This window comes from Equus quagga, chromosome 14 (genome assembly GCF_021613505.1).
Source record: "Equus quagga isolate Etosha38 chromosome 14, UCLA_HA_Equagga_1.0, whole genome shotgun sequence".
NCBI lineage: Eukaryota > Metazoa > Chordata > Mammalia > Perissodactyla > Equidae > Equus > Equus quagga.
The window spans coordinates 16,560,671-16,573,454 of record NC_060280.1 but is presented as its reverse complement, the minus strand read 5'-3'; the positions used below and the strand labels follow the sequence as shown (position 1 = coordinate 16,573,454).

The 12,784-nt window shown below is 44.6% G+C and overlaps 1 protein-coding gene across 11 annotated transcripts in view; it reads left to right on the top strand.

The window, feature by feature from the left end:
• The window catches only part of TEAD1 (TEA domain transcription factor 1), a 254,197-nt gene extending 242,021 nt beyond the window's left edge, over positions 1-12,176 (top strand). For all 11 annotated transcript variants that reach the window (XM_046685825.1, XM_046685827.1, XM_046685824.1 and 8 more), the window contains one exon: positions 4,468-12,176. In XM_046685825.1, coding sequence (XP_046541781.1) covers positions 4,468-4,581 — 114 coding nt within the window. In that variant the 3' untranslated portion in view covers positions 4,582-12,176. The remainder of the gene's footprint in view (positions 1-4,467) is intronic.
• Positions 12,177-12,784: the final 608 nt, after the last annotated feature.

Genomic DNA, 12,784 nt, shown 5'->3' with positions numbered 1-12,784 from the left:
GATAATTTTGCATATAAGTTTCATTTCCTCTAGGGAGAGAATCTCAGTGGATTCTCAAATGTGTCCATGTCCCTTTAAAATTTAGAAACTAGCCATCTGGGAGGAAGTTTGGCAAACATGTACTTCAGGAACTAGGATCCTTTTCTCTAATGGTCTTTGGTGAAAATCGAGTAGTTCACAGTTTGGGGTGCTGGCGGGACTCATCCTATAGCTGTTCTCTGTGCTGTTTGAGACCAGGTGGCCACCTTAGTGCTCGCATGAGCAGAGGGTGAGTGTGGCGTCCCGGGGTGGACCATAAATAGCCTCAGGAATGAACCAAAACTTTGAGTGGATGGCTACCCTACCTCTCTTGGATCGAGTCTTAGCTGTTTCTTAAAAACTTGTTCCAAGTCTGAGCATTTTAAGGAAGGTGTCCTCAGCCCCTAAACCTTGCTGTAGAGCATAGCCCAGGCAAAGATGGCCTGGGAAAGCTTTAAAGCATCTAGTCCCCACAAAACCCATGTAACTGTGTCATCATGCTCCTGTGGACCACGTGACTTCAAGCAGCAGAGACGTGCAGAGAACTCACCAGGTTAAATTAACTTTAAAATGTATCATTAACCAACTAAATTCCTGTGATATGAAGAATTACTAGCTCTCAATAAATATCTGCTAGAAATATTTTTCTTTAGAAAAGCTGAAATTAAGCCAGCCCTCCTAGATTGTGAAACTCAAATCATCTCATTGATAAACAGGAGAAGAGTATTTGTCAGCTCTTCCTCTGGGGGGTGTGTCGGAACACAGCCGCAATGGCGGCGGCCAGACACAGTTGTAGGTGTTTCTCTGTGTGGCTGTGTCCACAGGGCCAGTTCCAGACCTTACTGGCTGGTGGGCTGGACTCTGATTTCATCAGGAGGATTCAGGAATCAAAGAGATGCTGTAGATGTGGGGCCTTAGTGACACCACCCAAGCGGGAGACAGCAACTGAACCGTGGGACAAGCATTCCTGTCATCTTTTGAGGTCATACGCAGACATACATGTTGCTAGAAACATTTTTTTCTTTCCTCCTTTTGAATCTCAATCCTGAAGCCTAAACAGGATATATTCATAGAAAGTTTGCAGTTAGTTAGGCTAGATGGTAGAGGCTCCAAGCACAGTGCTAAATCTTTATAAATATGGTATGACATTCTCACTGCAGAACGGGGAGGCCACTTTTACTCCCACTTTATGGATAAGGAATGTTAGCCCTACCTGAGGTCACAGAGCCAGTGAGCAACGTAAATTAAGACTTGAATGATGAAAAAGACACTTTGCAGGATAGTTCATGACCACGGAATCAGAAGACTTGAGACCAGCTCTACTCTGTGACCTGGGGGAAGTCTCTGAAAGTCTCCAGACTTCACTTTCCTCCTCCGTTTACAAGCAAAATGCTCAAGTCTGTACTCTCCATCTCAAAAGTTACTGAGAATGTTTTAATTCATTCAGTGAAACTATGGAGAGATTCTAGTAGCTTCCAGAATACCGTGCAGATAAAACACAGTGCCTGTCCCATAGTGAATCTTGGCCTGGTGAGGGGAAAGAAGCAGGTAGATGGATGACAAAGATACAGGGAAACAGTGGCTGTAGTGTACTTCTGGAAGTACAGAGTAGCTTAACTACTTGAGCAGGTACCTGTAGATGGAGTGAGGTGGGAAATTCTCGGGGATGTTACAAGATGCTGTTTAAGTTGCCTTGATGGATGAACAGACATTTTTCAGATTTACCAAGAAAAGGGCCATTCCGTAGGTATGTACTTAGTGTCAGGTGCTGCGATGCGGTGAGCCGGATAGATAGGGCTGCCGTCCTGGACTCTGGTGAGGGAGGCAGGCATTTCTTCAGCATCACAATGAATGGAACTAAACCGTGGCCGATGGCCGGCAGGGGTAGGTATGTGGTGCCAAGAGAGCCTATAAAAGGAGGATTTGATCTGGTCCAGGGGGTCAAGGAAGGCTTCCCTGAGGAAGAAATAATTGAGAGCTACCTGCCAGATGCACAGGCAGAGAGCGTAGGGAAGAATACTGCAGATCAGCAGGCGCACAGCACGCAGAACTGAAAACAAGGTGGTGTGGCCGACGTGGAGAGAGGGAGGGGAGCAAGGGGCTGGCCGGGTGGGAACAGCCAGAGTGGGCAGGGTCTCTTTGCCTTTGTAGGATGAAAACAGGTTTTCTGTTCACACTGAAGTTGTCAAGTTTGGAAGAGGCCATCAGGATTTTTAACCAAGAGTGTGTTGTCGTCAGATTTATATTTCTCACAAGGACATGTGGCTGCTGTGTACAGATGGGGATAGTGCCAAGTGAGGGCGGCTCCCGGCAGAGAAGCCCGGGTGAGGTTTGCTGGTACCTGGGCTGTGGTGGTGGAGAAGCGAGTGGATTCAAGAGTGATTCAAGGGGCCAGCCTGGTGGTATAGTGGTTGAGTTTGTGCACTCTGCTTCTGCAGCCTGGGGTTCACAGGTTCGGATCCCAGGTGCAGACCTAGCACTGCTAATCAAGCCATGCTGTGGCAGCATCCCACATAAAATAGAGGAAGATGGCACGGATGTTAGCTCAGCAACAGTCTTCCTCACACACACACAAAGAATGATTGAAGAGGTAAAACGAGCAGGGCGTGACGTTTGCTGGGATATGGGGGTGAGGAGGAGAGAGATTTCAAGGTTGAAAGACCTGCCTACTTGGAGTATTTGATCTGTGAGGGAAGTGGCAGGAAGTAAAACTAGAAAAGCAGATGGGTACCAGCACTGAAAAAAATCTTTATTACCCAGAAAAGAAACATGTAGATAATCCATCACTGCGTCAGTCCATTTGTCTAGAGTAGCATGGCATAGTGGTTAAGAAAATGGTGTCGGAGAGGCCTGCCTGGAGGTATAGTGGTTAAGTTCATGTGCTCCAGTTGGGATCCCGAGCGTGGGCCTACACACTACTTATCAAGCCATGCTGTGGCAGGCATCCTACATATAAAATGGAGGAAGATGTTTGCTCAGGGCCAATCTTCTTCAGCAAAAAGAGGAGGATTGGCAGCAGACGTTAGCTCAGGGCTGATCTTCCTCAAAAAAAAAGGGAAAGAAAAGAAAAAAGTGTTGGAATCAGAAGATCAGGGTTTCTTAGTTGACACTGGTATGACCTTAAACAAATTAACCCCCCAGCCTCCTTCTCTGTCAAAGGGGGTGTGATATAGCACCTGCTCATAGAATTGTAGTATCATACGAGACAATGTGTGTAAGGCATTTAATTGAGTTAGATGCATACTAAGCAGTCAATATATGTTGTCTATTAATATGTGAATTTTCGCTCATTCAGCAAATATTTCTTAAATGACTGTTGTGTGCCAAGAACTAAGCTAGTTTCCAGGAAACATGGTCCCTGTTCTTCAGGAACGTATAGTCCCCCGGATGAGATGGGCATTAAAAAAGTCATACACATCTGTATGTGTGTACAGACAGCACAGCCTGTTAGGATGGGAAGATGACAAGAGCTATGAGACTGTAGTCGGGAGCCGTAAACTCAGATGCCGTAAGGGTGAGGGACATTAGGTGGGTGAAGCGGCCCAGTACATAGTGGGGAAGGAGGATCCCCGCAAACTGGACTAGGCTCTCCAGTTGAAAACGTTTGAGAACACTGAGCTGGCCAACAAAACACTCGTGAAACAGAGTCAGGAAGCGTTTTGAGTGGGGAAGTTGGGCTAGATTGGCTTTTAGAAAGTTCCTTCGGAGAATGGCTTGGGGAATTGAGACAGAGTGAGACGGGGAAGGAGGTGAGGTCCCGTGGGGAGGGGCCAGAGAGCCTGGGGCCTGAGTGAAGGCCAAGGCCCTGGGCGTGAAGACAAGAGACGGATTCGAGGTCCTCGACTCACGCGGTGAGTATTTCAAAATACCTTTGAAAGGAAAGCCTAGATAAATGAAAAGAGTGAGCGTGCGGCCGCTGTCCCGCGGATCCTTCACCCAGCACATCTTTTACTGAGTCCAGGCACTGCTGGTTAATAGCGGTCAGCCAGGCGCCCACGGAGCTTATGTCTGTCCTTGGCTGTTGTGAGACAAATTCCGTAAAAGTTTAGGAATACCATGGGAGACAATTCCTGGGATAAATGACTGTCCCATGGGACAGAATTAGAGAAATTAGTCTTTGTTGTAAAGAAATCCCCCCGCCCACCCCAAACTCACATCAATTCTCTAGGTCTCTTCTCGGGCTCAGGTTATGAGCCTGTCTGTCAGGTCTTTGTTACATATGGTGGGTAAGCTTAGGTAGAATTCAAGTTGGACTCGTAATATCCTGAATTTGTGCTATAAGGGGGCAGTGTCAGCTGCACAGATCTCTAATAACCCACTTGTTGGATTTTAGACTATTTCTCTCCAAGTAAATCATAGTCGCCATGGCACAGACAGAATATGTTTTTATCCGTGTGGTGTTTTCTATATATATGTGTATATATATACTTTTTTTTTTTCCCTTAACAGGTGGTAACAAACAGGGATACACAAGAAACTCTCCTCTGCATGGCCTGTGTATTTGAAGTTTCAAATAGTGAACATGGAGCACAGCATCATATTTACAGGCTTGTAAAGGACTGAACATGGTTATTTATATATAGAGATACCTGTATATACACACACACACGTGCGCACACACACACACTCTCTCCATTATCGAATGACTGACTGTAAACCTCACCACACAGGGGTGGTGCCCTGGCTCCTGAGGTCACCCCGACTTTTCTAAATCCTGTTTGAGTGAAGTCATTTTTTCATGTGTTCATCCTATCATTGTAGCTGTGAAGTTCTGGTACAGTTGTAAAAAGAGAAATCGAGTTGTTTCTGTGTTCTTCAGATCTGCAGCCCACAGTTCCTCGGGAAAAGCGAACCTTACGAACGCAAGTCTCTGTCTGCAGAGACCGGTTTTTCTAATTGTGGTAGAAAGTCTTGAGACAGAGCATTTGCCATGGGACATTTACAGCCTTTATACAAATGTATTTAGTTCTTTTTTTTCCAACATAAAATTCTTGTTTTAAGATACAAGTAAAATTAATCTTTAAATATAAATGTAAATTAGTACACAAAACTAAGAATCTTTAGACTTATCTTTGTAACTAATTAGGGTGGAAGTTATAAAAGAATGTAATTCACTAAATTATTTTTTAAATGAAACTTTTCTTTCTTTTTGAAACCAAATGTTAAAATATAGCCTTAAGAAATGCTTGGTAGAAGTATCCTAATGAGATAAATTTGTACTTTTTTCCTCAAGGTTAAAACTAATCTCCTAATCCATTGAACTCTTGAGCAGATATTGCAAAGGAAGAAAATTTCACCCCTTATCCTTAACGTATATAGTATATTTAAAAATATAAAATTGTATTGTACTAATGTGGTGATTGATTATTTAATGAAAAAGGAAAGATGGCTCTTTTTGCAATAAGTAGATAAATACTGAAAATCTAAACTTACAATGTTTATAGTCTTGTGTGTGCAGTTATATTTTATATGGACAACCAAATTTTCTATTAAGATGAGTAAATATTTGAACCACTGAAATTTAATAACAAAAATTGAAAATTGGCGTGAATACTGCACTGTGAGCTGCAAAGTATAGAAAGTCCTGTGGCTGGGAGAAAATTTCGTCAACCCAACAAGTAAAAGGCTCATCAGTTTTACCATCTCTGCTCCCCAGAAATTCGCAAGCATCCTCACCAGCCTGTGGATAAATTCTTTATTTCTGGTGATCCAATATGCATATTAACCTGTTAGAACTATATGAGTGTATATGTGTTTGTGTATACAGATATACACATATACACACAGTCATTCAACACATATCGAACATCTATTTAGTGTCACTCAGTGCTAGGTGCTGATATGCATGCATATCTCAATCTGTGTCTGTAGATCTCGATAGAGTCTCTAAGGACATCCATTTCCTTGACATCTCTCAGTAAGTCATAGTACTTATTTGACTGAGGTTTGAGAGGCCCGGCTATCTGTCTCTGACCTTTCCAAATAGGCTCGTAGGGGAGGTTCTCTTCCCAGGAGAGATTCAGTTTTCCAACCCACATATTCCAAAGCATGGCCCAGGCAGAGCTGGTTTGATGTGGCCACATGTCTTGGGTTGTTTCCCTAAGTGCTTCATTGGGAAGGGGACAGGGCGTACTCCCCCGTCCCCCAACTTCCCAGAGGAAAGGGACTTTTTAAAATTGTTTAGGAACATGTTAACGCGATAGAATGTTAAATAAGTTTTGTACATTGTGAAACAGGTCAAGACTTTTTCTTGAAGCCAGAAAATAAAAACGTTCTCTCACATCCAAGTAACTTACACCCCACCTTCCTTCCCACCGTCTGCTCTGACCCTGCTTGGGTATCAGTTAGTGTCCGGTGGTCATGAGGATGTGGCCGGCTTGTGGCAAATAGGAACAATGGACCAAGCCTGGCCTCTCCCAAATTCATGCCACTGGTCACTGGGAAGACCAGAGGAGAAAGTGCAAAACTATTCCCATTTGGCATGCACATCTCTTACATAAGCCAGTGGGATGGTGCCCATCTTCCCTCCCTAATCAGAGGGAAATCAGGCTTCCCAAATCAGACTACTGTTTGTTCCCTGATTCCAAGTGACCCTTTGAAGGATTGGCCAAGTTGTCTGCCCTTCCATCTGGTCTTCACCCCAAGCGTTTAAGCTGCTTCTGTGGTCACCATATTTATGGCTTCTATTGGTCACCTGTCTTAGGGGGTTTCTTTGGCTCCTGTGTCCTGCATATTTCCTCAAGGGAACCCCCACCCTCCCAGGACCAGGACTCTATGAAGGGGTCAAATGATCTTACATGGCTCAAAGCCAGGCTGTCTCAGAACTTCAGGGGGAGAGGTATCTTGTTCACGTCCCCACCCAGGAATGGGCCTCCTCTGTGCTGCCACGAGGGCTCTTGGGAGTGACTTTTCAAAGCACAAATAGCCTGAGAGCCAAGACGACCAGCTAGCGGATAGTTCTGTTGGTAGAGCAGGACGCTCCCCAGTCTGCTGAACTCAGAGTCAGCCTGGGCCCTCTGATGCCTGGCCGCTAGTGTCCTCTTCATCCAGTGACTTTGTCGTTGAGTTTGGGGGTTCTATGAATGACCTAGAGGATTACTTTATGCTCTTAAAACGTTTCTGAGATCTTTTAAAGTTTGCTTCTTGTCTTGTTCTGCAGCTTTCCCCAGGGCAGATACTTTCTCCATCTTAACCGCTGGTCCAGTTACCCAAACTCTTGGCCCTCTCTCCGTCTCTCCCAAACAAGACCCTGGGTTAGGATTTAGATGTTAGAACATCTAATCCAAGTCTCTCTGTGCTCTCTCACCCTGGAGAGCAGAGTCTCTCCGTGTGTCTTGTAAAGCTTTCTCAACCATAAAGAAGCCTTCCCAAAGCTCTGTTCTCCTGCTCTCTCCCGGGTGTTCCATCTCCTGGTGACCCTTGCTGCCAGGCTTGATTCAGGGACATCTCGTGCTTTCACTGGGGTGTTTGAGGCCAGTTTTCCGCAGCCTAAACAGGGAGGAGCTGAAGAAGTAGGTTCTGGCCTGTTGGCATTCTTTTCCGTCTTAGCAAGAGACCTAAAATAAAATCAGGACTTCTTCAAGAACACGTGCTAGAATCCCACAGTGTCCATGCTACCCTAACCAGGGTTTCTCACCCTCGACGCTGTTGGCATTTTGGACCAGATCATTCTTCATTGTGCAGGGCTGTCCTGTGCATCGTAGGAGGTTTAGCAACGTCCCTGGCCTCTGCTCACTAGATACCAGAAGCACCCCCTTCCCCAGCTGTCATACCCAGAATGTCTTCAGACATTGCCAAATGTCCCATGGGGCACAAAATCACCCCTGGTTGAAAACCACTGCCCTAGATCTTACAGGCCACAAGTGCCATATTTGGGATTTTCTTTTTCCTTCCATTTCACCCTAAGATAGCTTCTCTCCTGGGAGCCTGGTTTTGGGTCATCGAGAGGCAGGTAGGAATATTACTCAAGTGACATTGTACCCATGTTTCTTCCTGTTTCAGAACTTCTGTTTCACAGCAGAGTCTCTCTTGCTAGAAGTATTCTTTCACTCATCCCTGGGGAAGCTGGGAACAGCTGTCACCATCATCCTTATGATCAAGTCACATCTATTTAAAGAGCAATTCTAATTTGGTCTTCATCCCTTAGTTTACCAGGTTAAAAAAAATCCAGCTATTTTCATTATTTCTCATAAGCTCATGGGTCTCATTATCAAACCTTTAATTGTTTGAGTAAATTTTTACTTTTTCTACTTTTTGCCTTACACACTCAGTGCTGTTTGTAGAACTTATGGAAGCCTCTGGAACGTGTCGTTTCATCGTTAGGGATGGAGGAGAGAAGAATCAGTTCTAAAAGAGGGCTGACAGAATTTTTCTTTATCGAGCTAAATAAAAGAGAGCACAATCTACTCTCCTTCATTTTGTGGATGAGAAAGTCAAGGCCCAGAGGGGAGCTGACTTGCCCAGAGTCACCCAGCCGGTTGGTGACAGGACAGAGTGAGGCCCTAGGACCCCTGCCACTTAATCCTGGGCCTCTCCAGTGGAGGTTGTTCCTCAATGGTGCTCATGCTTAAGTGATCCCTGCGAATGTGTGGCCAGGGTCAATTCTGAAGAGGGAGATTAGGGACCCCCTCTGCCAAAGCGAGAGCATCACCCCGAGCCAATGCTGCTTCTCCCGAGAGTGTCTCGTCTCAGCAGATCACGCACAGCAGATGTGAGAGCTGATGGCCTTTCACTTCCTCTGAGGACAGTTCACCTGCCACAGGCTGAGTCAAATTTCGATTTGCTAAGCATCCCAGCAGCAAAAGTCTCGCACTCAGACCAGCCAAAAAAACCAGTCCCTGTTCCAAGCACTTGGTGTTACACGTCCCCAAATGACTTTTCAACCCAAGTCTTCTTTAGGTTCCAATACTGTAGTGGCTTTAGCCGTTTTTGTACAACCGTAAATTATTTAAATCCTATGAGATGACAGTCAACTTTACAAACCAGGTACATGGAACTTGTATAATTTTGTATATGCTCTGGTACACTGCACTTGTCCTAACGAAGGGTAGAACCAATTTTGTTTGTTGGTGTTCACACCTGTGACTTTAAGAAGATATGTCTGCACCGCTTCTTTCTTTCTGTTGATGTTTCTGTGGCAAAGCCCTGCACCTGTCATTTCTGAAAAGCCTTAAATCTTTGAGCTGTTGCATGTAGGGTGTGCAGTGCAAAAGGCCGCCTCGGAACTGGGAGCCCTTTTGTAAGCTGGAAGCGTTTCTCTTACTACTGTTACTTTTTTAGGGAGTTTTAAATTCAGAGCTGCCAAAGTGTTCCAGTCAGCAGTGCCTTAGAGATAGAGACCTTAGTCTTGCCGCCAGCCTTCTGCACCCCTTTTCCACGTCCACGGACGAATTGGCCCCATATTTAAAGCAGAACAAGCAAAAATTGTTTTCATTCTGTTTGGTAAGCCCGATTTTCTCCAGTTCTCTAGGAATCTGACTACTCTCTCTCAAATCTCAAACCCAACCCAAGTCAGTTGGTTGACCACACCCTCAAACGTCTATACCAAAACGAAAGGTTTTGCAACTTCGTAGTTCACTATGAAAAGCAAATTGTACTTTTAATGTTGCCTTTTAAATTCACGACCAAATACGTAGCTATTTGTGACTCTTCTGCACTCTAGCATGAAAGTGCCTTTGGTTTGAGATTCCAGCTTAGAAAAGTGCTGCCATAATAACGATAACTCGTAGAGAGACCAAAAATATTTTGAGATCACCGTAATGCCTTTGGTTTACCAGGACGAGTAACCAACCACAGGCCTCCGTTCACAAGAGCACAACGTGGACTCCGCCTGCTGCCCGTCTGCCTGCCGTGGGGCCCCCCCACCCACCAGTAGCGCGGCAGCAGGGGGCACCCTGGGAACTGTCGTGTTTGTGTGCTGACGTGTGTCATCTCGGCTCGTCACCCGTCCTGCATCTGCACGAGGGAACTCGCACACAGACGGCAGGATCTCAGGCGGTGGACAGATTTGTGCTCCTCCTTGTGCTCGTGCTCAGTCTCCGAGCTGCTTTCTTTCCCATTCAGAGGGCAGTGCGCACTAACCTGGTCTACACGAGGACACCATTCTGAAAGTTGGAAGCCTCAAACTGAGACGACGGTGCAGAACAAAAGTGAGTTAGGGTCATTTCAATGGAAGTGTTCTTCTTAGGCGAACGCGTTGACTCTGAGTGTTGTGTATGAATGTGCTATGAGCAACTTCCAAAGAGCACCATTCACAATTCGGTATTTTCAAAGAATGTTCCAGCCCTCCAAAGGGCACCTCTTTGAAGTCTGTGTTGGCTTTTATCGAAACCTTGTATAAATTGGAAAAACCCATAGAGGGAAGGAAGAGGAGTGAAAAGGACGAGAAGGCAAAACACACCAGCCCAACAAAAGCCAGGAAAAAAAAGATTTCTCTTTACCAATATAGACTTTAAAATGACATCAGACGTCTTTGAAAGTTAGCCTCTAAACTCGTAATGCGTATGTTCTGTCTGTCTCTGCCTGGTGTCTTTAAGAATGCCCTCTCTGGTCTCTAAAATTTCAGGAGTGATTTTGGTCCACACCAAGTTGTGGATATTTATAGAAATGTCTACAAGAAAAAAAATAAAATGATTCTATCCACACCAGGTTGTGGGTATTTATAGAAATTTCTACAAGAAAAAAAAAAAAGGAAAAGAAAAATTACTTGACACAAGTCCTCGTTAGCTGCTTGATCCAGCCCCTCCTGTCAGCTCTGCAGCACAACTTGGAAGAAAGTCACATCCTTGTTTTCCTTCTCTTTTCAACTGTTCCTGTGCTTTGTTTGGTAACAGTTTCCTCTCATAAACTCATTGCTTATATCATTAAGAATGAAGATTTTGTGTTTAAAATTTATTGCATTGCAAAGGGTAGTTTCACTGAGGTCGTGCACCATGAAATAAGATGAAATGTTTGTATTTATTGTCCTGCTTCCTAAGCCGTGACTTGTTTATTCTCTGTGAATTTGCATTGAGTCGGTCATAGGCCACACTACATCACTTTAGTATTTGAAACGGCGTTTATGTTCCCGCTCGTTCATCATGGAATGGAGTCACATTCCACCTGTCAGGTTGACTCTCGTGTCTGCCTTCCATTATGGGATCGTTTCTCCCTCCCCTTTCTCTGACAGAGGCTGACAGCTTCTAGGCGTAAATCAATTGGAAACCAGCCTGATTTTCTTCATTTTTTTGCGTCAGTCATCTTCTGTGGTTAGTTCCGCTGTGTAAATTAGATATTAACTGCACTCCTTTAAAAAACACACACACACACTTCTCCTTGTTACCTCCTTGAAAGATTCCCTTCTGTAGGCCTTTTTCCATAGGCTCATGACTGCAGATAAAAAAAGTAAAAACAAAACAGTATGTGCCTGAAAAACGACAACAAAAAAGATTTTGTAACACTTAAAAAAGAAACCTGAATAGCCTTTAATTCTTTAATATACTTCAATTTTATGTGAATTGGTTTTTGCCACGTGTGTTTGTTCTCATCCTAATTGACTTAGTGGGATTCTCACGGTCCGTGTCCTTGTGTCTCGTGTATAAGATGGGCTTGGGACTGCTGCCGGGAGTGGGCTGCCAACCTGCCTTGGTGACGAGCTCCTCCTGGGTCGATTGGAGAGCGGGGGTGGGGGAAATTCTCACATACATCTTCTTAACCTATTTGCAGAAACTTTCACAAGGCATCTGGGTCAGCCTCCTGGCAGCACAGTATTCTCGTATTTGTTAACGTCTGTGTTTAGGTACTGGTACCTTTTCGTTTAAAAATGTTAAGTGTTGGCTTTAAAGTGAATTTATCTTTAGTATGATAGTTATATGAAAATTATAGGGTTTGTGTGCAGAGAATTTTTTTATAAAGTGCTTTGTAAAAAAAAAAAATGTATTCTAGCTTTCGCGGTACATATGTGTGATAACTTTAATATCCATGACAGTTAAGTGCAATTATTTCATCACTCTAAAAATGCTATTTTTGTGTCAGTTCCTGCAGGTGTTTTCATGTCTTTGCAAAGTGACACATTTTGATGCCTTCTTGATAAAGTGGTAGACATTTTGTAGCTTTCTAGAAACTTTGTATTCATACGGTATCAATGAAAAATAAAGAAAATGAAAGTGTGGGTCACCTTTTTTATCTGCAAAAGTGTATGTTGTTGAAAATGAAGTGTGCTTTGTGTATTGTGGGAGCTTATTTGAAGGACAGGGTAAAGGACCCTTTTGATGGCATCTGCCAAGCTCAGAAAGTGGAACATTAGGCATTCTGTCTAGCAGGCTTTCTTAAAAACATCCACAAGTCAGTCCGTCCGCCTGTCTCTCTCTCTTTAGTACGTCATTAAAATTGACCTAAGTTTTGCAGAACAGCTTGTCTGTGGATCCCAGGCAACCCCGAGAAGCCATGTTCCACATTCCGTGGTGCCACAGTAGGTCCTTGGAAAACCCAAAGGCACACCAGCCCCACCATTGAGCATTTGTTGTTAACTCAGCTTGCTTGGGCACGTGCTGAGAACCATGGGTGGAGCAGAGGACGGGGTGCAGGGGTAAACACAGCGTGGCTCCTGCCTCCTCCTTGCTTACATACTCGGTAGTTGGGCTGTGTGTAGACCTGTGACCCCCTGCCCCTGTCCTCAGCATCATGGCGGGGTTCGAGATTCAGGTGTGTGCAGCACACACATGCATAACAGAACCTTGGGTTCCCCGAGTTGGTACAGTGTGTGTACACCGTTTCCTTAAGTCCTCAC